Source organism: Tinamus guttatus, unplaced genomic scaffold (genome assembly GCF_059628265.1).
Source record: "Tinamus guttatus ecotype Peru unplaced genomic scaffold, ASM5962826v1 Tinamus_guttatus_pri_ptg000150l, whole genome shotgun sequence".
Lineage (NCBI taxonomy): Eukaryota > Metazoa > Chordata > Aves > Tinamiformes > Tinamidae > Tinamus > Tinamus guttatus.
The window spans coordinates 16,598,551-16,623,602 of record NW_028288684.1 but is presented as its reverse complement, the minus strand read 5'-3'; the positions used below and the strand labels follow the sequence as shown (position 1 = coordinate 16,623,602).

The 25,052-nt window shown below is 38.9% G+C and overlaps 1 protein-coding gene and 7 non-coding genes across 8 annotated transcripts in view; 2 read left to right on the top strand and 6 right to left on the bottom strand.

Annotated features, from left to right (window-relative positions):
- Window positions 1-16,255, top strand: part of CEP295 (centrosomal protein 295) — a 35,796-nt gene extending 19,541 nt beyond the window's left edge. Inside the window, 13 exon segments of the mRNA XM_088522369.1 lie at window positions 285-455; window positions 4,615-4,721; window positions 6,057-6,195; window positions 7,694-7,849; window positions 8,977-9,116; window positions 9,354-9,516; window positions 11,186-11,832; window positions 12,399-12,572; window positions 13,026-13,151; window positions 13,839-14,079; window positions 14,679-14,784; window positions 15,204-15,303; window positions 16,205-16,255. Of these exon segments, the coding sequence (XP_088378495.1) occupies window positions 285-455; window positions 4,615-4,721; window positions 6,057-6,195; window positions 7,694-7,849; window positions 8,977-9,116; window positions 9,354-9,516; window positions 11,186-11,832; window positions 12,399-12,572; window positions 13,026-13,151; window positions 13,839-14,079; window positions 14,679-14,784; window positions 15,204-15,303; window positions 16,205-16,249 (2,315 nt within the window). The 3' untranslated portion in view covers window positions 16,250-16,255.
- LOC148595158 (small nucleolar RNA U2-19) lies at window positions 5,711-5,794 on the top strand. Its single transcript, XR_015913240.1, has one exon. It is a non-coding gene; the product is annotated as a small nucleolar RNA U2-19 (small nucleolar RNA).
- Window positions 16,256-19,381: 3,126 nt separating the features above from the next.
- Window positions 19,382-19,520, bottom strand: LOC148595157 (small nucleolar RNA SNORA8). Its single transcript, XR_015913239.1, has one exon. It is a non-coding gene; the product is annotated as a small nucleolar RNA SNORA8 (small nucleolar RNA).
- A 584-nt stretch (window positions 19,521-20,104) lies between these two features.
- Window positions 20,105-20,236, bottom strand: LOC148595156 (small nucleolar RNA SNORA18). Its single transcript, XR_015913238.1, has one exon. It is a non-coding gene; the product is annotated as a small nucleolar RNA SNORA18 (small nucleolar RNA).
- A 1,028-nt stretch (window positions 20,237-21,264) lies between these two features.
- On the bottom strand, window positions 21,265-21,337 carry LOC148595155 (small nucleolar RNA Z40). The gene has a single exon (XR_015913244.1). It is a non-coding gene; the product is annotated as a small nucleolar RNA Z40 (small nucleolar RNA).
- Window positions 21,338-22,065: 728 nt separating this feature from the next.
- On the bottom strand, window positions 22,066-22,198 carry LOC148595154 (small nucleolar RNA SNORA1). The gene has a single exon (XR_015913246.1). It is a non-coding gene; the product is annotated as a small nucleolar RNA SNORA1 (small nucleolar RNA).
- Window positions 22,199-23,097: 899 nt separating this feature from the next.
- On the bottom strand, window positions 23,098-23,225 carry LOC148595153 (small nucleolar RNA SNORA40). Its single transcript, XR_015913242.1, has one exon. It is a non-coding gene; the product is annotated as a small nucleolar RNA SNORA40 (small nucleolar RNA).
- Window positions 23,226-24,512: 1,287 nt separating this feature from the next.
- On the bottom strand, window positions 24,513-24,584 carry LOC148595152 (small nucleolar RNA SNORD5). Its single transcript, XR_015913241.1, has one exon. It is a non-coding gene; the product is annotated as a small nucleolar RNA SNORD5 (small nucleolar RNA).
- Window positions 24,585-25,052: the final 468 nt, after the last annotated feature.

The following is a 25,052-nucleotide window of genomic DNA, read 5'->3' as shown; positions in this document are numbered from 1 at the left end:
TGGGTTTTTTGTTTGTACTTTTTTTTTTTTTTTTTAAGAGTAATTTAGTTTGTTTGAGAGTTACTTTTTGAGAAGTCCCATGAAATCTGAGTCTGAACCACTGCAGTACAGTTGTTTCCATTGTTTGAAGAGTTTAACTTTATTAAGAGTATTAACTTTATTAAAAGGGAGCACTGTACAAATTCACCCTGTGTGAATAGTAAGCCCGTCTTAATGTATTCTTTCACTAAGTGCAAAACATTTCATTTCTATACCTAAACCCATCACAGATGTTTTAAACTCAGATAAAACAGATTCTGCTTGTGGAGGATCTCCTCCCATTTCACCTGTCGGGGAATTGGCCTGTGCCAGCTGCTACAGTCGTGCTCTTCCTGAAGATGGCAGGTTACCCAGGAGCATAACAAGCTGTGAAGAACAAACCTCTAGTGGAAGTCTGCAGGAAAGTGAACACTCGGGTAGGTTGTTAAGAGATGCTGATGACTGAAAAATTGTATTACCCAGGTGAGGAAATCCCTCCCCTATTTCTATAGGAAAGCCTATCCTCTTGATACTGCTTGAAGCTCCACTTCTTCCCCTAATCTAAACATTTTTATCCTGTGTAATGAGCTATCCTTTTTGATTTGTTTAAGATGGGAAGTTGAAATTACTCTTCAGTTGCTTCCTTTAACTCTCAGAATCTTTTTAAAATGTATATAATATTTAAACTTAAATTATCTTTAAGTCTTTCCCTAAAAGCTGTAGAAAATGCTTATATCGTTGCCTGTGTTGTAGAAGCATTGCCATAATAGGAGTTACACAGTTAATATAAAACTGTCCTGCTATAGTGTCTTTTTTTCCTTTAGTGATTTATGGACAGTGGACAGTAATTTTTATATAAAAGGATTAGGAAAAATCATTTGAATATATATATTAAAGGGAGACAGAATCCTGTTTTGAAGATTGTCCCCTTGAACAGTTCAAAAAATAGTGAAAATACTACTAGCAATATCATATTTGAAATGTAAAGTACTTCATGGTCCTTTCATTAATTTATTTGGTATCTTCAGCAGAAGGTGATCTTTAGCATGAATTGAGCTTAAAGTTTTTGAAAAAGGTGCAAGTGCATTTTGAGAGGTAATGTATAATTGTACAAACTTTTTTGTACTTGATTCTAACCAGACCACTTTTACAATTATTTCTGCTGGAAAAAAAACAAACACAACTGTATCTTAAAGTTAGTTCCCTAATGAAGAAATCAAATGAGTGCTTTATTCATGTGATCTTGATCGTCGTCTTTGAGGTGGCCGCTCTGATGGTTTCTACTTTTGATCAAATGATATATAGCTTTGCAACATAGAAGTTGTACTGCTCTTGTGGTTGCAGAACTACTAGGTGTTCTTTTATTAAATAGTGCTGTGTTTTTTCCAGAACAAGCATTAAGAATTATATCAAAAAGGTAAAAATCTGCAAAGGAGTTATACAGATTGTTGTAAAGAAACTTTGTAAATCTGCTTGGATGCTTTATTGATAAAAGTGTTGGATATATAAGACTTGTCGTTGGGCACCAGGCAAAATGATTTGGAGCTTGCTTTCTTATGAGTATAACGAGAAGAAAAAATAATTTCAGGCTTCTCAAATTTGGGGGCAGACTGTAAAGAGGGGTGGGTCTTAAGGGCTGCTCTGGTGGGATGAGAGAATGAATCTCCACTCTTGGTGTTGAGTTGGTGGCAAGTGCCATGTGAACCAGCTGGCCACGTGGCAGGCCGGACAGGACAGAACTGCTGAACTGGTGCTGGTAGTCCTGAATTGGGTTGTCCTCTTCTACTGGGCCACTGGTGTCTTAAAAAAATGAGTTAAGAACTTAACATGTTTGAGATTCTCAGCCAAATTTGGTTATAATGGGCTAATAGAATATAAATTGTTAGTAGGGAATTGCAGAATGACTCTGCAGATGAGGCAGGCAGTTTGACTGTGTAGCCCTCATTTCCTTAGGAAATCATTCTGAAAGTAGTGACTATATTTGGCATACAAGGCAGAACTGGGGAAGTAGATGTATATGCATTGTTAAAGCTTTTCTTCAGATTTCATCCCTCTTGCAGCCCCCTTGAGAGCACCGTTCCAGCTGTAGTTATCTTCACGTACTGCCACACTACACAGATGTTGTCATGCATGGTAGTTTAGCCTGAATTGGTTGAAACTCCCAAAGATTTCCGTTTGTTTTTCCGAATCCTCAATGTGTGTCTATAACTAAATATTGCAACAGATTGTCTTATCTGTTGTGAATATAGCAGACTAGTGTGGAGTACCTCTGTTGATATAATTCTTTTCTATTTGTATCCCTACTTGGGTTTGAACTAATCCTCGTTTTTCATTATCTTCACTGAGTGATTCATCACTCAGGCTTTTATCTTCTGAATTGCACCCAAAAATAATTGCTGCTATTTTACTGCAATTTCTACTGAATAAATTGCATTCTGGATATTTCAGTGTCAATTTTTAATGGTTTGTTTGTCCTAGTGTAGTGACCAGGAGGTCAAAATATGATAGTGCCACGTAGAAGTTAAGCTTGTCAAATAGAAATGTTGCTTTATTATTTTAGAGGGAGGAGGGGAAGAAGAAGAAAAAAAATGCTTTGTGTCACCAAATATAAAGTTTTTAGGGATATTAATAAAATGTACTCATACCTCGTGAGTTTATTGTAACTCTGAAATAAAACTGCTGCTACTCATCCCTTGTATTAATATCACAAGAACAATGTGTAGTAATTTGTAGCATTGTAGCATAGCTCTTCATAGAATTTAAATACAAGAGAGGATTAGCTGCTTTAAGCTCTTCTGTATTCTTAAGTTATTACCTGTCACTCTGATGTCCTTTATCTGGCAAACTAAAGCATTTCTTTCAGAAAATTCTCCTATCTTGATTTAAAGACATCAAGAAATTGAGAATTTATTATTTTATGTGGTAGCTTGTGTTCATTTTTATCACATTTTAAAATAAATGTTCTATTCCCTGCCTCAGTATGACTGGCAGTCACTTCTAATCACTGCTCCTTGTCATGACTTTGAGTTTAATAAATGATATATCTTGTGTTTTCTCCAGTAGAAATATTTAACTGTCAAGAGATGTGACTGCAGTTTTGCTGACTGAATTTTTTTCAAGATCTCATTCATGGTTTTCTCCAGCTCTCCCATATTCTGCTCCAAAGAGCAGCAGCCTCTGCTATGTTTCTGCTCTGTTTCTACTGCCACACACACACCCCCAGGGAGCTCTGTCCCTTGTCCTACCTGGGTCTTCAGGCTTTTTCTCCAAGGACACGAAGACCTGTGTCATACACTTTCAGAAAGTGGAGCAGAAACCAGGGTTTTGCACTCTTGTTGCAGGGAGGGGAGCCTGTTTGATAATTTATTTAGTCTTTACTTGGAGATCTGTCAGTTATTATTTAAGACAATAACATACTAAATTCCCTTTTTAATCCAAATGCATTTATTTTAAATATTATTTTCATTCATTTCTTGTACTGTCTCCTGGGAGAGTAATAGATGATTGTGGCTATAGAAAACCTTTTTTTCTTTTCTTTCATGCTGTTTCCTGATTGATTTAAGTATGTAGGTATCACATCATAAAGATTCTTATCGTATGTCGCCTTACAAAAGAAAAGCCTCCTGTGAAAGAAATATCTCCTGCTTTAATTGTACTGTAGGAAAAATGGAACATTTACTTTCTTAATAGAAGATGGAGACCCAGGTGGTTTAATGCAAGCTACAAATTGCTGTTAGCAGATCTCAATCTTTTGTTAATTCCACAAGACACAGCCTTACAATACTTGGAATTTGAAATGTCTCTGCCGTCAGCAGCCCCCATAGAGCTGGGAGAAAGCACATTAAACTCTATCTTCACTTCTACTTGATACTTAATGCTTCTTTTCTTGAAAAGTATTACTAGCAAGAGTAATACTTTAGAATTATTTGCAGCAGGATATCTTATCTCAAATTCTGCAAGAATTACCAAACTTAAATGCGTCTGCTCTCACTGAATAGAGAGATTCCTTCTCCTCTGTTCTGCTAGGGTGTTTTTTGCCCCTTCAGATATTGATCACCTTTATTTTTTTTTTTTTTAATATAAGTGCAGTATGGCAGAAATGATCTCACCAACTCTGCAGTAGGAGTCAGGCTGTAGTGAGATATCTCAGCATTTCTGGTTTCTCTGGCTTATTTTGTGCACTTTTCTCTTACTCTCTATCATGGCAATGATTACAAAGCCCCTTTCCCTGCTAACTACCCCAACTAAATAGTTGTGTTAACACAAGCAAAGCCATAGTTCCTCCTGCAAAGCATTGTTTTTACTCTCTGCATTTTCTGCAGAAGGCTGTCATAGTAATTAAAAATTGTCCATGGCTGGTTAAGGAGAGTTGCTCTGTTTACCAGCTAAATTGGTGTTCGTCTAATGCTACAAGGGAGCAGAAAAAGCTCATTATAAGTTTTAAGAAAGAAGTAAACATGGGCAAAATCAATGCAGTGAAGACAGCAACACTAGAGTATTATTGCCACCTGGTGTTCCAAAAAAAATAATAAAGATCTATCTGTGAGCTCGAAATTGTTTTCTCTTCCTGACTACTGCTGTTGCATTTGTGTTCAGCCCGGCCCCAGGGTTCTCGTGTGCCTCAAGATTTGCCAGTGCTTGCTGCTGAAACTGGGATCAGAGGTGTAACCCCTTCTGGACCATCATTCAGACATCACGATATGGTTAGTCCTATCCAGGTAACCACACAACATAATCTACTTCTTATTTCCTGATGTATTTATCTGCAATATGAGTATGGTGCACAAAAATGAAAGTATGTTGTGTTTTTTGTTGCCTTGAGGCATATGCATGAGAATGGGATCTTGTATTTCTAGGATGTTCCAGAAGGTGTGTAAAGCTGTTTGAATCAGGATAATTCAGGCTGAATGGGACCTGGAGGCGTTTCTAGTGTAACTTTCTGCTCACAGCAGGGTCAGCTGTGAGAGCAGACCAGGTTACTCTGGGATTTATTGAGTCACTTTTGAGGCTGGAGGTCACTTTTGAGGCTGGAGGTTCTCTGGACAGCCCGGAGGAAGGGATGCTTCTTACCCAGCTGGGACGTCTGCTGTTTCCATTTATGCTCATGGTGTCTCATCTCCTGCCATGCAACACTGAAGTGCCTGGCTCGTTTTCGGATGTGTGTCTCCCTTCTTGTGATGGGTCGTGGTATCATCTGTAAACATGAGTAGACTCTGTCACCTCTTGCAGGTCATTGCCAACCATGTTAAACAGGACAGGTCTCTAGGTAGACCCTGTGGTGCTCTTGCATTATCTGCAGATCCAGTCACTTTAGCAGTAGATGCAAGCAGTGTTTAGCAAATAGTATGTTTATGCTTATATAAAAAGTCTCGATTTCTTGGATTGCTTGCCCCTTTTCTTACTCTTTATTAATTTTTTATCTTTTAATTAAGATTGGAGAAAGATGCACACATTTTGTCCCTGTAAACTTGGAAGTATAGGAACCCCCATTCCATGCTTTCTAGAGATTACTCATGAAATTAAGGAAAATAATATTTTTAGGGCATTTTCTGGATGCTTCTAGTCATAAAGTGAAATTAAGTTTAACTGTGTCTCCTGAATGCAAAAGGCAGTCTTGCAAATACTTGCGAAATTCTGGAAACTTTCAGGTGTTGCAGCTATATCCCTCTGAGATCCACAATTCTACTGAGTGGGTCTGTGATGAGAAATAGCCAAATCTGAGCACCAGAAGATAAGCTAATCTTCTGGGTGCTGTGATTTGTACCCAGTTCTGAGAAGCTTAAGAAGAGTTTGGAGGCGTGTGTGGGGTGTGTGTGGGTGCTGGGGGGTGGAGGGAGGGAGGGAGATGTCTGAGAGTGGATGTGAACGTTTGTACTGAGCAAGGATGAACTGTGCCGTTGCCTGACTTGAAATGAAGGCTTCTACACTTGAACTGAGCTCAGAATAAAATAGGTGTGTGTTCTAAGCTTGAACCATAGACAGCTGAATATATGATATTATGTTATTTATATTATTGTTATATGTTATTTCCTCTCTAGGGAATGCTTTCTAAAGTACTATCCACAAGCTTAAGTTCAGAGGCTTTCATAGAAGAAGGACCTTGTGATTCATCTTCAACAATCTCCACCGGAAGCTTTTTAACTAGTGAAATACTGGATGCAAGCCCTGCTGACACTGGTATTTTTTTTTCTTTTTCAAAATGGAGAGTTTTATGTCCTTTATCTTACCTTATAGGAGAACAGATCTAACTCGCTGAACCTAAGTTGTTCTTAAAGATTAGTATGGAACTTCACTTAAAAATAGATTATATGCCCTGCAGAACAGAGTGCAACTGGATTACAGGCTCTCTGTGCTTGTTATTTTTGACTTCCGTAATAGTTTTACCTAATAAGCTATTGATTTTAGTAAAGGATATTTTGAAGCTTAATCAGCAGCTGTAACATCCAAGAAGATGCTGATACATGATGAATATAGTGTATGTTGTTGCATAGCTGTAATTATTTGTTGCTGCTAAGAGTATCATTCTGATATATCTGTTTATGTGTCATTACAGTAATTAAAACTTCTCACTTGTTTTTGAAAATAATGTCACTTTAATGCCCCGTTGACATCAATTTTCTGCCAAATATATGTCCCTTTTTTGCTTGCAGCCTGTCTCTTGACTTTAAGCTATTCTCTTATAAAATACAAAAATAGTATCATTGTAATTCATTCCTGTGTAAATCAAACATTATCACTTGTGCACATGAGAAGTGGATAGGACAGTTATTCTACTGTGAGATCTGTGGTGTTATTCACTTTAAGGCTTTCAGTAAATGACAATACTGTGTTAATTTGATTTGTGTCTGATCTCACATACACATACGTATGAATTATTCCATATCTATAACCTAATTTTTAAAGACTACAGTTCTTGAGCTGCTGAAATCTCAGCCTCTTTTATCTTCTAAACCGATAACTTTCTACATAGTAAAATTCTTTATTCATGTGACTGATCTGCATGTAATTATAAAAGCAAAGGTAATTGCTTATAACATTGATTGCACTTGCAGTTTTGCTTTTTTATTAGCTGGGAAAAAATACCCAATATTTCAGTTGCTCAACGCATGATTATTTTTTTTCCAGACTAGCTCTATTTTAATAGTTAAAAAACAGTTATAAATCACAGACCATTTTCCTGATACCTGAAGAATTCCAGAGCTGTGTAGTTAAAGGTGGTTGAACACTAAGAACCTAATATTGCTATCCTTGATCTCAGATTTCCTGTATGTTGCGTCTCAGGCCCTGTTCAAGAAGGAATAAAGCTCTTGTCTTTATCATAAAGATGCCTAATATTATATTAAAAGACTGACGTTTATATGCAATGGGAAGCATAAATATGCTAGGTAGTATAAAATAACTATTAATTCTTTTCTGATTTTATTGCTTCAGTATTTCTTAAGTCTGCATTCTCTGAAATGGCTAAGTTTCACAGAGTAATATATAATTAGGTATTAACAACTTAGATTTATGGAAATTCATGGTAAGATTTGTGGGAGAAGTGATAGGCAAGAGTTAAAGAAATGAAAGCCTGAAGCTGCTGAGAGTATATTGGGATGGGAATCGGTGTCTTCTCAGAGGAGTTTATACAAGTGGTTTATGTGCAAAACTGTCAATTCCTGACTTTTTATTTCAGGGTTATCTTCTGGCAGCACAGAAGATCAGATTTTGAGGGAAACAGCAAGCCACCCTTGGAACTCTTTGTTGCCTTTCAACATGCAGTGGAGACGAGAGATTTTTTCTGGAACATCTGGAGATGTAGAAGCATCATCAGAAAATGCTCCTTTCCAAGGTAATTACCATCTAAGGGTATTTCTGTGTTTTATGCTCTCATACAGAATGAGATTAATAGGCATTATTTGTTAGCCTTAGTTATTTATGTTCAGTTTACATCTTATAGCCAGTGAGGATTCTCTTTCTGGTTCTCTGTGCTTATCACTTGTATATCCACAAATTCTCTCTAATCATGAAGATACATAGAGACATTAATAGTGTTTTATTATTCAGATAGGATCACACAATTTTTGAAACCCTGACAGCCTACTGTGAGTTCTGGACCACGTAGAAAAAAGGTGGCGGTGATTCATGACATATTTAACTACTATATATTTAAATACAATATCTTGATTTGAACCACTTTCTCTTGGAATGTTTTAAAATCTATATGCATAGAATTGTAGAATGATCTAGATCAGAAAGGAGCTCTGGTTTTGTAGTTCAGATGATCCTTCTCTCTCAAGTAGAGTCAATTTAGAAGGTTGGTTAAGGTCTGGTCCAGTCATGTTTTGAATATCCCCAAGGATGGAGATTCCATACATTCCTGGGCAACCTGGTTAGCCAGCTGCAAGACGCAAGACTTTTTTTTTTTTTTTTTTTTTTTTTTTTTTTTTTTATACCTAACAGGAATTTCCTGTGCTCCAACTTCTGTTCAGTGTCTCTCATTCTTTCCCTGGGCATGTTGGAGAAGAATCTGGCTTTGTCTTCTCTTGACTGTCTCTTAGGATGTTGTGGACCACTGTGTGATTTCTGTGCCTCCCCGCTCCCCAAGGAAGCCTTTTCTTAGTATTGAGTGAAGCTGCTCTAGCCTCTTGAATGCCGTGTGCTTCAGCCTCCCTTTAATCACCTTTTGCCTTTCACTAAGGTCCATGTCTGGGACATAATACTCCAGATGTAGTCTCTGAAAAGACTGCTTCTGGACCTCAGCTGTTTATCAAAGAATTGAACCAGTTTCTTTGTAGCTGTTCATGCTTGCATTGCATCAGAGTGAAAGTATTAAATGTCATACTTTTCTGTTTTCTTTCTTTGATTTTTTTACAGCATATTATTTGTATACTTACAGAATTCTCTTTGCTGTATTGATTACGTCTAGAGGCAATGTGTGAGATCTCAATTTACTAAAAATAACTTCTTTTGTTACAGTTCCAGCAGCAGAATTTGATTTTCCTGAAATGGAGAGACACGTTGCTAGCTTCCTTCACCAGCACTTTCAGCCCTTAGAGCCAACTCTTGATTTGGACATCTCATCTCCCCTTTCACAAGACAGCAGGGAACTTAGTAAGGTACTACAGAAAAACTATGATGGAGGGAATACTTTGGCTTTATTCTTATACATTTAAATTTTGTATCATCTCTGCTGTGTACTTTATTCAGAATAAACACAATAGATGCACGTAGAACTGATAGCACTTCTGCTGTTTATAGCAGAAATGTGATGTAAAGAGCACATTGCCATTGATTTTTGTCTTTCATTTTCCTGAGGAAAAAATCAATCTTAATTAAGACTCTTTTGACATTAGAGTTCAAGATTTTCAAGAAAAAGTCAAGACACGAGTGTGTGTGTAGAAGCCAGAGGCTCCAGTTTGAACATGCACAGAAGCAGTTTCCCTTCTCGTCTTGAAACAAGCAAGTTGGGCAACACTGCATCAGAGCAAGAGTCTGCCAAAGAGAACGTCACCCTGGGTATGTGCAGGGCAGCTGCATCCATCTTTCAGTATCAGACCTTTTCTGGCACATGAGGTTTGAGTGCTGTGTTGGCTGAAATGTCCTAGGGCTACTTTGTCCTCCTACACACTTCCTTCCCCAGCACTTTTAATGGGTTAGCTTGTTAATTTTGTAAAGTTCTTAATTTACTCAAGTTAAGACTAATATAAAAGCAGATTTGCATCCAGGCTACTCCGGTGGATGTTGTTTATTGTTTGGTGTGTGCAGTAATTGTAGTGTTAGTAAACTGCCAGGAATTAAATTTGCTCAGGTGCTTTTCCATATCTGTAGTCATGTAGGTCATGTAGGTTCCTCATTATGTAAGCTTGAGGAAGTTGAGAGGAATCCGTAAATTGAGTACAAAATAGTGATGAGGAAGACATGAAATTTTAGATACTTTGATTCTGTAGCTTAAAAATGTATGATTCTTAAGCAGTTTGAAAAGTTAACTGCAGCTCATATAAGAGAAAGGTTTTTTCATATGTTGTGTAGTTGAATTTTAAATTTAAATTCAGTGTGCTTTAAATGTCGTTACAGTATCTCATCCTCAGTTTAAATTTCTCATCTCTTAATTGCTTTGGGAATACAAAATACTTGTATTTAAAAAAAAAACAGATTAAGAAATCAAAAATTACTTTTAGTTGTCATTTTGAGCAAGGATGATATTTAGACCTGTCATCTGGAGAATTTTCTAGTGAATGGCTGATATTGCAGTGTAGTCCCTTCCCTCCTATGTTGGTCTTCCTTGCATTTTAATGCTTTAATTTGTTTGTTAATTCCTTATCCTTATCCTTTGTATATGTAAAACCAAGATGTCTTGTATGCGTGTGGAATGTGGAAGAATGGAAAAATGTCTTTTAAAGGAAGCCCTTAAAGAATTATTTTGTATACAGCAATGTTTAGGAAGAAACCCAATAGTACTGTGATGCTGGAAGCCATGTAACAAATCATACAAACTGCTTGTCAAAAGATTTATGACTTGCATCAAAGGAATATATGTTAAAAAAAAAAAAAATTTTTTTTTTGCTTGACAGATGCCGTGGTATTGAAACACATCCCCGGTAATTAAAACATCAATATCTTATTTTTCCTCCTTTCTCAGCCTTCTGGAAAAGCCTTGATTTGTATGTATGGATCACAAGAGAAGAGTGAGAGTGCGTTACTGCAACCTTGGAAGAGCAGCCAGGGTTCTGATTTGGGTTTCTTCTGCTGTGAAATGTTTCTGTATAAGTAATGGTGACTTTTTCCCTGTTTTTAGGTATTTTGTTGGAGACCTGAAAGGGGTCTCAAAGGGCTTCTGCTTATGAAGTGTAAATTGGTACAAATTCACTGTCTTTCAGTATGGTTATGCCAGCACAGTGAGAAAACTTGATCCTAAAGCTTCTCTAGGAAGCAACAAAAATGCTTTTTACTTGAAGTTTTTTACCTGCACTCATAGAGTGAATAAATTAATGCAGGTAATATCAACATTAATGAGATTGCTTGAAGAAGGTATTTTAAGATAAACGGAACAAACTTTTAGCAAAATGTTACTTCCTACTTAATAGATTTCTTTCTATACCTTACTGAAAAGTCCAGTTATGCAGGGTTCTCTTAAGCTGAAATTCTGTTGTATTAAGTTAATTTTGACTTAATATCTTTGAAACAGGATCTCAGGAATCTTTCCATCCACTGCAGCTGGACTGCACCGTGAGCGATGGCTGTCAGGGCGCTGCTCAGCCAGCAGCCCTTCATGTTGCTGAACAAAATCCCATGATTATAAACCAGGAGCCTGACACCTGGGTTTCACCTGCCAGGCAATACGAAGAACTGGCAAGAAATATAGAATCTCTTAATCTGCAGTCTTCAGTGGAATATCTGCGAAATGAAAGTCCAAATTCACTGCAAGAGCCAAGATCGTTTTATCAGCTAAACACCACACCGGTTGCGATGGATAAAACTCTGCCTCAACACTTCCTAGAAGAGGGTACAGCATTTGAAAAAGAGACTTTATGTTCTGAAGAAACACCTGTTGAGCTGGTGTTTGAGGAGTACGTGAAACTTGCTGAAAAATCAGTTCATGGGAATGGAGGAAGTAAAGCTATGGAAGTGGGTTCTCAGCAGAACACAAATACAAAGATGGATCAAGGCTTCCCAGAAGCACAGAAATCCTCCAGGCATCCTGTTGCACCTAACTTGGAAACCTCAGGCATCAGTTTGCAGGCCGTTGTACAACAAAATGGTTGTTATTTTCCGGAGAGATACAAAAAACCCTCTAACACTGTTCTTGGAGGCTCTGGCCGTATTCCAGTGTGGGTGAGTAAAACTGTGGTTTCTAAATCAGTAATTTATGCAGTGCTTTAACTTTACATCTGTTTTAGACCTGCAGTATCTGAAAACTTATCAAGTCTTTAATTGACAGTTTCAGTCTCAGACTTGCATGTTTCCTGGAATTCTGCCCCCCTGCTTAGCCTTTCAGGTTGTAACACTAACAGTCACAAAAGAAAACAGGATTTACTGTGACCGCTGCATGAGCTCCAGCATCTCCAGTCCATCTCCTTCTGTTAGCATCAGTAGGTCTAGCTTTACATGACAGAATTACTCAACCAAAGCTTGTCCCCAGTTTGGAACCCTGAAGGAAATAAATTATTTTTAAAAAAGGATGAAGAAACTTGAGAACAACTTTCACATAAAGTTTATCTTGCAACTAGATTTTATCAGTGTGTTAAATGTGAGGTTAGCCAAAGGGAGGTAAGTTGTAGGTGTAGTTTTGTTTTTGCTTCGTACTTTTTTTTTTCTCCAAACATCAGTGTAATATGGGTTTGGGTGATGTGTGATTGGATTTATTTTATGTTGATGTTGTCTTGTGTCTTATTTTCTAGGAGACTGAGTCAGGCCATGGTATTATGGAAGAGCCTGAACTCACATTGATAAGTTCCAATGACATCAGTATTGCAGAGTCAGATGCTGAACACACTAGCCAAGAGAAAGCTAAAGACAACAAAATCAGTAGCCCAGCATGTGCAGATCAGTCTGAATTTAATATTTTTACTGTGGTATGTTTTGATTATCTAATATAATTCTGGTTTTGTGGCGATACTTAAGAAGAATGAGGAAAGGCCACATCTGGCAGTTGATATAGTATTGCAAAATGAGAAAATCTTAGAGCTATCGTTAAGTGCTGCACTGTCCTGTTCTGATGATCCAGATCCCGCAGTACCACTGCTACCTTGTATCACCCCAGCGGTGGGTGGGCTTCTCATGAGAAATAGAACCATCTTGCAGATGTTCCCAAGACCAAACTAACCCCTTGGTTAAAGATCTGAAGGAGGCGAGAGGGTGGGACAAAACAAAGCTACAAAGTAGATGGGAGTAACACAGATATCCCAGTGACTAGAGCAGTACTGACCCACACAGGGTTGTGTCTGATACATGCTAGTGGGGTCTTGCTACCATTTCACTCACTTCTGGTGGGTTTTAAGCATTTTCAATTATTTCTTTTGAAACAGGAGAGGGAAATTTTACCATTGGCTCCAGTTGCAGATTATTTAGTTCTCAAAAGGCCTGAAGGATCTTTCCATACCCAGAGTCCTAATGAAAGTGATTTTTCATCACATCAGACTGCAGGTAATTAAGTACAACTTAAACAGAACGACCTTGAGATAGATAACGTCCTAAATACATAATTTAAAAATCATCAATAAGATATAGCCATCCTTTCATAACGCAGAGTTTTTTCTTGCATAAGGCCAGGCTGGTAATGGGCTTGGTTCGGACTGTGTTTGACCCAGATTTAATGTACATGTTTACTTATTTCTTCCAAAGTCGGGCTTTTTTTCTTGAATGTTCATAACTACAATACTTCTGTATCATAGCTGTTTAGTGCTTAATTTGTGGTATTTGATGTGGTCTGTCATCACATCCATAAGTGCCTTAATTGTTGGTTTTATTTCCTGTTAAGTCTCTAAGCTCTGTACCTAAGGGAAGCCACATTTCTATTCTGATGATAATGTGGAATATATAGAAATAGTTGGCTCAAGATGGACAGTAGTAACAAGGACAGGAATTGACAAGATGTTCACCTTGGGGAGGAGGGGGGGAAATTCTCCAGTCTTGTATATTTTCAGAGATTTAGATGCTTTTCACGCAATAGCACAGTGTTCATCTTGGCAGTGCTGTTAACAGTTACTCTTGATTTGGGAACTGAATTGTTCTTTTTTTTTTTCCAAAATTCCTAGTTATTTATAATGCCATTCTAAATACAATTTATAAAGAGTCAAGCTCAGCATTTTAGAGGAAATAGATTGAAATCTGTGAGCTAGAGGTGATGGTCACTAGAGTTTGCTTCTGCACTAGGAACTTTGCAAGAATCTTTTTTAAAGAGAAAGAAAGACTTCATCCAGAAATCTCTGAGGAGAGTAGAAGAAATAAAAAGTAAAGAGAGAAAGAATGAAAAGGCAGAAGCTGGACAGTTGCAGAGGAGAAAGACTGTGTTAAGCAGATGGAAGGAGACCTCTCACACCTCTGGTAGGTTTATCTGGGGACAAGAGAGAGCTTTAGGTATCCTCTTAGCTACTCTTCTCTAAGAAAGCAGATTTCACTCTGGTTGCATCTTTGCTTTTGCAGGTTAATATGTTGGATAAACTTTTCCTGGAGGGTGGAGAGCTTCCTCTCCACTCCCTGTGTATTCCTTATTTCAGTGCTGTAAATGCTCATATCCCTTCTCATTTTTACAATCAATCTCCATGATTATAGTCCACTGTCTGTGTGCAAATGGTGGTTGTTTATCAAAGAACACCCTGGTAAGTGAATCAGAGCTGCATCTCCAGTGTCTGATGGTGCTGGAAGTCAGTTGAGGAGCATGGCTTGCCACAATTCAGGCAAGGAGCAAAAATTTTTAAAAAATATTTTTAACAGAAGAGTCTCTATTCAGTCTGTTCTGCTCCCTTATTTCTTTTTTGAAGCTCTGTCTTAAGTTGAAACTTTGATAGTTTTGAGGTCTGTTACACTGAAAAAAACTAGTACTAATCAGTCCTGCTGTTTACTCTTTACAAAGTTAAACTTCACTGAAGAAACAGTCTGGTTTTCTACATATATATTAGCTGGACTAATCATTTAAATTTTAAAATGGTGGGTTTTTTTTCTTTTTTTCTTTGTAAAAGAAAAAGGGGCAGCTACCACTCAGTTGAAGAAAGTAGGAGAAGTTAAAGTGTCTTCTCCAGAAGACAGGAAGGCTGCAGCAGTTGAAATGCACCAGCGCACTTCCAGGTATGCTGGCACAAATGGGAGGAATTTTGGCGAAAAAAGCAGGAGTGATGTGTGTGTCTTGTGGAGGCTACTGGCTTGATCCCACTCTGTCTTCCACCTGAACCCCACAAGCTGGTCTAGGAAAGCTCTGCCTCTTATTTCTTGAAGTTGGTGTAATTTTGAAGAGAAGTTTGTAATTCCACTTAGATACTTATTGCATGTTTACAGCTTGTTATTGTTAATGCAAAACACTCCATAACACATCCCTGATGGGGTGTTAGATTCAATTTTCAACTGTTTGTAAAAATTCTATAGTACGGGAGAGTTGAATAAAAAATAACCTGTTCTCATTTGCAGCAGGTAAGACTATATAAATGCTTAAGCTATTAATTTCTGGGTTTTTTTTGCCACTTAATTTATTTCCTGCTTATATTTGACAGACTTTATAATCAACTTACAGAAGTGAAAATCAGAAAAGAGGAAAGAACAAGACAAGAAACCTATGCTAAGAACAGAGAAAAGGCTAAAGAGTTTCACAAGGTAAGAGCTGTTACCAGCTCATGTCTCCTAATTTCCTCAAACCTTTTATCGGACTGGTGCAGGGGTGCAACACAGCATGAGGCAGAGACAGGTAGGCACCATTGAAAGGACAAGGCAACTAGATGCACAGTTTGGCCTATGTCTCACAGGACAATTTAGTACAGCTTTTGTGTTTAAGTGATCTCTGCGGTAGTAGCAAGTACAACCATGGCATTACCTTGTAACTCCTTGGTCTGATGTTCTCTCTATTGGGCATCTTTTCAGGCTAAATTTTTCTAATAAGTGACAGGCTAAGCAAAAACTGTTTAAAGCTCCCAACTAGTAGGAAGATTATAGAAGAAGATCTACTTAGTCAAGTAGCTGAGATTCAGACTTTTTTATTAAGGTTTTTAACAATAAAAATTCAGTCAGTAAACATTATAAAGGCAGCTTTCCTTTCTTGGCTAATATGTGTTTCTTACGCCAGATAAATTGTCAATGCTTAAACAAACATAAGGCTCTAAAGATCCTTCCTGGCTCTCGGGTTCAGCACAAGGAAAACAAGTGTTAATTTTTGCCTTTCCTGGGCTAGGCTGGCACAGGGCAACTTCAAAGGAATGAAACACTGAAGAATCCCCAAGACCACTGTTCCAGGCCTAGCTCCTACTTCTCTCCTCAGCAGATTTTTTTTTTCTTGCTCACAGGGCTTCCCTACCACCCACATACTAGTTTAACTGCCTGTTCCCTGCCTCCTCTGCTGGCTTCCTGGACCAAGGGCAGTTACTTAACCCATTTGCCACATTGTCTAAACCTGTATCATTCATCAGAGTATCAAGAACAGCACTTGAGCTGTCACCCCCCACTTATGCTCTTGTTAGCTTGCTAAGCTGGGCTCCTCTCATCTCTATGTCTTTTTTTACAGAAAACACTGGAAAAACTACGAGCCAGGAAGAAACCTTTCAAGTAACCCTGACTGACAACATTTTGAGAACCAGAAAAATTACTTTAGTTGTACACTCCAAATATTGCACTGAATGCAGCTTCCATGAAGCAATATAATTATGGAAGAGTTGGGCAAGTTGAACTGTATAAAAATTAGAAGCGAACAATCACTGTGGTAACCAAGATGTTTTACTGACAAATCACTACACACACTGATACAACTACACCTGCTTTAAAGGGTGGCTTCAGATTAGGTAAATGAAGACTAGAGAAGCCCTTTCTGAGCTTAGTGTTTTAAAGGAAGTTCAGCTTAATTCCTGTAATATGTGTATGTAAATATTTTTAAATAAAGGTTTTGGGATAAAACTTCAGACTGGTTGCTTTTAGTAGAGTAGTACAATGGTAACTAACAAATGGTAATTGACCATACTGCTGCAGCTGAATGGTACATCTAAAGCACTGAGGGCAAAAACAACTGCTTTCTGGAAAAAGGTTCCACTCCTCTAGCACTGTTAACATTTTGTTTTTAAGCAAAACATTATGCTTGACCCTTCCCCATTTACTGCTTTACCGGTAATGTATTTCCAAGTGCCAGTTCCTCTAGTCATGCTTCCTTAGCCACAAGTAACTTTAATTACAAGATCATTAGCGTCAAGTAGGACAAATTCAAGACTCAACTGCTGCAGTCTATTTTGGTTATTTACAGCTTGAACAGTAAGCTTTTTTTAAATAAAATATGGGCTTGTTTAAAAGGAAGCTATAGGAAACAATTCTTTTATTAAAAAGAGGTTGTTGCTATAAGATAAAGCTGTGTTCTCTGCCATGTTCAGCCCCTGCTTGTTGCAGTGTCAGGAAGGACTTTATCATAAAGCTGCAGTTAGGGATAGAGGCAGTGAATTTGTCATAAAGCTGCAGTTAGGGATAGGGGCAGTGAATTTGTCATAAAGCTGCAGTTAGGGATAGGGGCAGTGAAGGGGGCTCTGCCTGACTCACCTTGTCCTTTTTTTTCCTACTCCAGTGAGAGGGGAAGAACAGAGACTCATGTTGCCCTGGACAAGCCAGACATTCCTCACTATTCTGGTTACATGCAGTATTCTAGCAAGATGAATAATCCCTGGCTGCAGCTGTTCCTGTCAAATACTGAGCATTTAAATAAAACTGCTATGACACTTTTATTACTTTGACATTTTTTCACTCTCAAACTTCCAAGGAAGAGATGGAAGCAGAGGAAACAGTGGATAAGTCACCTGTGGGCAAGCCTCACATTCCCTGCTCTCCCTTCAGGTAGCTCTTCTGCAACACCCACCAGCCAGGCAACTACATTTAAGCAGTCCCAGAGGGCAGGAATCCAGGAGGACAAGATCATGTTCTACCTGGCCTGGGTACTTTCATCCCGATTCCCAAATCCATTGCTTCAACTGTAGAGCAGTAAGAAAAGTTCTAGAATTTACATGTTTTTTAATTACTGCAATAAGATGTCATAAATATAAAGATGTCCTTTCTATATCTGATATAGAACAGCTCTCGTTCTTCCTCAGCCTTGCAGCAGGACCTAAGAGATGAAACATATTAGCATTACTTTTACTACAGAAAAAAAATCTTAATTCAGCTGTCATATTTACGTTAAAGTCTTAACCCATGAACAAGGCTTCCTATAGTCCAAAGTGACTTAATTTCAAAGCAGGGTGTTGATAGAAAATAAAGTAATTCAGGGAACATGAAAATCTCTTATTAAAATGTAAGAGACCGAGCATCATTTCTACTAGCAGCTCTCATCACACTCATTTCACCTTTCCTATTAGCATGCAGTACCCATACCCTTCCAAAACTGCACTTCTCTTTCCCACCTTTCTTCTAGATGCAGAAGTCAACTAGGTTCAACCTGAAGCCAAGTGCCCTCTTCCAACAAGATCATGTCCCACTTGGGGTGGCCCTGCTAGGCTTATCTCCTCAGCAATAGACCGCAGTACACACTGAGTGTCCAAGGCATCCTGCAGAGGATTTCAGTATCAGGTCACTGCGTTAAGAGCTGCTGGGTTCTTCAGCCACGCAAACCCTCTTTGAGGTGACCTGCCCTTTCTTTCAAGCACCAGCAGTTTTCCAAGCACTGCTCTTACCTTCAGCCTCACTCTGGCTGCACTGATGTGTTGCTTCTAGCCCCTCTGACACGGCCAGTGACTCAAGAGCAGGCACTATTGATTAAAGAGTCAGATGTGTTAGTGGAAGTGCAAAGCAGGAGCAAGTCCAAGTTGCATGCAAACCCAAGGGGCCTTTTCTCCTTTCTCCCTTCCTGCCTTCAAGGAGTCATGACTTCCCTCAACAGCAGTTTCTGGGGATACATTGAATTACAGCCCAAGGCTCCAACTAGGAGGGTCTCAGCATCGTTACTGGCAAAGCAGGGGAGCCCTGCCCTGTCTCCCATCTCTTCCATTAAAGCTTTATTCCCAGCAGACTCAGTGCCACACACTGTGGCAAGGCAAGAGTCTGATGGCCTTACTTTGCGGTCATGTCCACAGCTCACCAGAAACAGTGACATCCTAGCAGCCTTGGTAATGACCAGTGGCTCTTCTTGCTGCTCTTGGCAGCCTAATCTGGGATTAATCCATACTCAGTATTTAAGTTTCCTGTCTTTTCTTGTTAAGGACTGTCAATTAGGCCAACTTATGTACAAACCAGCCTGGAATCTGTCAGGAGCTCCCAGCATAAAACAATTCCTCACAGCTGGTATCAGCCTTTGCCTTACAGATCACACAGACGTCACACACCTGTGCAGCACAGTGCACATCCAGCAGAGCTTCATACACAAGAGAAACCTGCCCCACTCTGAGTGAGCACTGCCTGGTGGGCTCAACAACTCAGCACCACTTTCTTACTTCCCTAGAAATGAAGCTTCAGTGTCACTCTGAACTTGGGCTTGTGTGTTAACTCAGCACTAAGCTGCATGTAACCTTCTTAACTGATAAGCACCTCAGCACTTACCTGCCTAAAAAGTGATCATCATCCTCCAGATCATCCTCCTAACCAAGCAGAGTTCAACTGCTTCAGTATCCTGAAGTACCTGCCAGGAAAAGAAGTGTGATTGCACTTGGAGCTAAGTGCCAACACATCCTACAGGAAGCAGAAAGCCAAACACACTCCCAGCTCTGAGGGGAACCAAAAATGTGCCAGCAGAAATACCAGGTTTAACACACACAGCAGAATGAAAACCAACGATGCCAGATGCTGAACTACTGTAGCACTGTTTTTTGAACATCCCATCAGGAGATCACTGCTGGGTGCAGATACCATACAGTGCAACAGCTCCCTGGGTTGCAAAATAGAAGTGTCACATTTCAGCTTGTTAAATCCCTGGGTGTTAGGTGCAGGAGTTAAATCCAAAATAGGTGGTTTGTTATTACAAAAACTGTCACACAGCTAAAAAGGAAAAGCATCTACTGCAGCTTCGCCTATGAGGAACAGCTCCAGAAAGCCTTAGTTATTGTATAGGTCCCTACAATTCCTTTTCCTATAGCATTTGTTTTACTTTATATTCTATAGCTAAATACCCAGTAATTTTAAATGTCTGTTAATTACAGACATTTAGGAATGTCTGTACTTAGTCATTTAGAAATTAAAAACTTTGAAATTCAAAACAAACATTGTGTTGCTGAGTATGGAGCTATTAAGTATGCACTTGACACAGAACAAGAATGCAGAGCATTTATGAAGTTACTTTCATTTCAGATGGATTTCAAATGAAATCTCAGATCACAAAACACACCATTTTTTGACTCTTACCGAACTTTTCCATTTGCATCTATTTCTCATATCAAAAGCACAGTCAGCACCTAAATGAGAACATATTGAGGCATTAGTTCCATCTCTAGGAATGGAAATCAAGATGTGTCTTGCAGTTCTTATCCCACAGAGTAACAAGTAGCTCAATGGGCAAAGCGAAACCACAAGTTTATTCTGTGAGGCGTTTCCAACGACACAAACCTATGGAAGAGATCCCATCGGGATAGACCTCAATTTTTCCAGTACTTTAATACCATAAATAAAAACCAAGCAGACTGACTAGTTGTGCTGCTTCGACATACTAAGCATACAAGCAAATTAAAAAAATATTTTGGGGGAAGGATAGATGAGACACTAGTATCATTAGTACTTGGGGAAAGTGATCAATACTTGGAAAAGATGAAGTAGTAGCTCCACGTATATATATATGTAGACACGCAAAATATATGCAAGTGAGCTAGAAGGGTATGAGATGCATGAACAAGTGCACATTTGCCACATTTTTAGTGTGAAAAGCTAATGCTACTTGAAATGCAAAAAAAGGGAATAAACCTAAGTTTCACTTGAACAGAAAATTCTCCCTATAGCTTTAGTCAAGTCTTTGCTACTTAGAAGTAAAACAGTCTAGTTTGATCATTTCAGTTTTCCTTTGGCAATTCTGTGCAAGCATTCTTCTGACAGGAGTCCTGTCCTTAACACGATGAGAGCTATACTGCAATACAATCACAGCGCTGAAACAAGTCCCAAAAGACTCCACAGGTCAGCAAGCTTGAGATAGAGGCCTAGTCCCTGGAAGCCAACCCTGCCCCCACACACCCCAATTAGGAAGAAATAGGGCAAAGTTTTGCCTACTAACCTAGCAGGGGCTTCATACTTCTGATATATGGCCTTTTTACTTCTTCTCACGTTGTTCTTTAAGAATGTACCACCTACAGAAAAGCCACATCATGACAGAGTTGAGATTGTTTTGCATATGCAAAGTAATCTACAGCCCTGCTAGAAATAGCTGAAAATGTTCCCTGATGACCAATCTCCCTGGAATTGCATTTACAGCTACTCATAGGCCCAGGTATTCACTATCCTGCTTGTCAGCTCTCAAAGCCCTTTGCAAAAAACAAACAAACAAACAAAAAAAAACACACACACACACACACAATCGAGTCACATTTCAGTATCTTTTCTGTCCACTGACAAAGCACAGCATATGAAACATTCACCATGGATGCCCACAGTAAAGTGCAATGAAAAGAACACTTCTTTCAGCTTTGTTCAGAAAGGCTGGTCTCATTCACTGTCTTCAGAGCAGTTGAACATTTTGCCAATCATCACCACAATACAGCAACTTCAAATGGAAGTGGAAGGAAAGTGCCTATTTGGTTTATTCAGCAACTCTGCACTCTTCCAGCTGAAACGGCACCACCTAACAGCTCAGGCAAGGATAACAGTGATACACACGTATCACCCGTGTATTTACATTAGAAAACGACTATCACTATGGGCAAAAATAATAAAATGGATTCCAGTTTGGGGTACTCCATGGTTGTCTTTACCTAACATGCAGTTGGGTACTACAGGAATAAAGCAGCACTCAGCAGTGGAGCAACCTCGACTTCGGCAGCAGTCATCACATTGACTTACCGAGACATTAGGACAGACTCCACATTCCAGTCATGCCTAAAAAGACGACAGGAAATTACTGCATCTTAAAATTAATTTCAAGTTTCCTCACCATTTTAATAATTCTAGGAAGATTTAGGTGTTTTTTCCTCAACAGGAAGCAGGTAGACTGTAGCCAAATTAGGCGTCCTTAATGCCAAGTGCTAATGTCACAACACAAACATTTCTTTTGAAGAAGGAGACAGAAGTAGAGACTTTTTATGGGAGACACTTAAAAGTCAAGTAGTGGAATATACAGGAAATACACAAGAGAAGCCATTTTACATCTATAAAAATGCACTTTTCTAGCTGCCAATCCGTATACTTGGGCAGACAGTGCAGAGTTCAGAGCCAGCAGAACCACCTCATCTTTATTTCCTAGTAGTTTGTAGCTGTTTCGCTAAGTAGCCCTGTTACAGGTCTCATTGTCACCACTGCAACCAGCCTTACAGTGAGGAAAGCACAACCTGCCACTCCTCTAGCCTCGTTGTTCCATTCCAGACACACTATGAGCTGTGTCCCTCTGCTGAATAACGAGGCATAACAATCAACTTCAGACAGTGTCTGTAAAATAGTTTCTAATTCTAAGCTTAACCAAACATACTATGCCAAATACTCCACTGGCTGCCTTCTTGTATTTGAGTTTCCAAAAAGTCTTCTTCCTTTTGGAAAATGCAACTTAAATCTAAAACTTGAGCTCTTAAGACCCTCAATCCAGCTATTTCCACCTGGTCAAACTAGTCTCTCAATACTGACCCTTCAGTATTTCACCATTCACCATTTCAGACATGTCACAGGAACTCCCCTTTACAGAGACATATTTTAGTACATGTTCACTGATTTAACTACTGTATTTACTGCGTAAAAATAAAATGTGAAATCCATCAGTGAAGAATGTTTAAAATAGTAGTTAAATGGTTAAAATTGGGTAGAGGCACCTAAATAAGAAACTTATAATCTATTAGTTTCAACAGAAATTCTAGGGTTAGGCAGCACAATAGCATGAATGATGCCAGCTGCTGAACAGCAGCACTGCTTTTTGCACAGTATCAGGAAAATACTCCTGGGTGCACATACTATAAAAGTGGTCTGATCATTTGCTGGGGGAATCTAAAATACTTCCCCAAAAAAACCCAAATCCACACACTGCAGCTCAGCAAAAACACAGCAGAACTCACCTCATCACTAACAGACTCAGTATTTTCCATTAAAATGTGGTGAAGTAACAGAACTGCACTTGAGAAGGCCACATAATCGTTGCAAGAATTGCACTAGTTCAAGTGGGCAACTTGCAGACTCACTGTGGCAGAGCAGGTGGGCTCATGTGGAGAGTCTGGAAAGGAAGCAGTGTACCTGGATTACATATCTATAAATACAGATCATAGAACTGCTCCCCTAGGTTCAGTAGCTGCACAGATTCTACAATCAACTCAGTCAAATATTGTCCCTTCATATAAGTAACACAACTAATACAGTGAGATCAGCTGTGGGTTGCAAAGAAGGGTTTTTTCTAAGCACTAGGTTCCAGGTTTTTGTCTACAGTAAGAGACAAAAACTGAACAAGTGCTGAAGATGAAACAAACACAAAAGCCTCCATCTAATATTCCACTATTTTGAAAAAAAAAAAAAAAAAAAAAAAAAAAAAAAAACATTCAACAGTATACAAAAATCCAGGCTTTTTGGTCTTTGCTACATACTTACCCGGTTAACAATTGTCACCTTACGTTGTCTGTTTTTAGAGGGAGTTATAATTGGGACTAAAGGATAATTGCAGGGAAGAACTCAGTATCAGATATTCTATTACAAGAGCAATTTATGCCGTGTCACAGACTGAAGCGTTATCTGGTTAGTCCTCTTACTACAGCACAGGCCAAAAGAAGATGCTCTGTTTATATCCTTACTCGAACAAGTATGTTCCTGGGAGGTACCATTACATGTCCAGCCTTTGCTGCCTGCAGCTCAGGGCTTTCTAGGTCAAAGGCATTTTGCTTTTCCTGTATTTCCCTGTTATTCCTATAGTAATCCTGTAGTGTTGGAGCCCTACGTGGTATTTATCAAACTACACAATTGCACAGTAAGAGGTTTCACAGCTTTAGCTAACACACATAAACACCAGACTACTGCCCTCGGAGGGCCCCCTCTGCTCCTGCATCCAGAGCAGGAAGAACAAACACAAACAAGCTGGAATTCACGAAGGTGGAATTTTACCACTGGAAAGGGACCCAAAGCAGCAGCCATGGGCAGACACAGTGATGCTCAGGTGCCACCAGGAGACCAAGTGCACAGCAGTTCTCAGCCTCCTTCCCCTGGGAGTGCTCCAGGCCGTGTCAGGAACAAATCAGACATTTTAGCTTGCCCTGCACCATTCAACACCAGGTCAAACTGAAAGATTCCTACACAGTTTCTAGCAAAATCCATATTCAACCATTTTTCAAGAACTCAAAGTTCTACTTCTTTCAAACACAGGTTCTAGTCTTAGTTAGATTGCTAAGAGCAAGTATTGCATAGAACTCAATCCCATAAGAGACAGAAAGAAAATCTACACAGATTTGAAACACGGTAATGGGTTCACTTTAATTATGGAAAATTTTCAAAGACATTCTAAGTTAAAGTGCCAAAAAAAAAAAAAAAAAAAAAAACACCTACCCGAAGGAAAAAGCAATTCAAAACCAGCTTACCTCTGACACCAAGAAAACTGAGCAATATTCCATCTCCCAAAAGCAAACTGAAAATTAAAGAAAGACAAGACCCCTGTCAGATCTAACTGAATAACTCAGGACACAAAGCTGAAAACAAGTTTCAGCAACCAATCTAACACCTGCAGCAAGCTCATTTTTCATGTCTACTGATTCAGTTCTAATCAGAATCAAAATTTAGTTCATTTCTGAGTCACTCAGCAGTTGAACAGAAAAATTCATCATGTGAACTACAGAATGAGTGGGACTCCACATGCCACCCTGCTGTCCCTCACCTGGTAAGCATTCCTCTCCTGGATCCAGGATGAGTCTTTCAAGCCATATAGAGCATTTCTGATGTACATGCCTAAAAGAGTTGCATTCAACCATTAATTTCAGACCAATATTAAATAAAATCTTCAACTACTGAAGAGTAAATTTTGCAGTCTTATTCCTTAAAACTATCAAGTCGCATTAGTGAAACCCCAAGTTATCTTTACCAATATTTGGAAGCCTAATCAGAAGTACATAAACAATGCAATGCTTCAGATTCTCATTAATAGAAGAACACCTGAAGTAAGTCTCCTCAGTTTAGCCACATTACAGCAAGTTAAAACAGCAGATAGAGTTGATCTTTTCTGACAACACCCATGCTCAGCACAAACATCTCCATGTTAAGAAACTATTTCGATATTTTGTTCTTTTCTGTTGGTATCTATT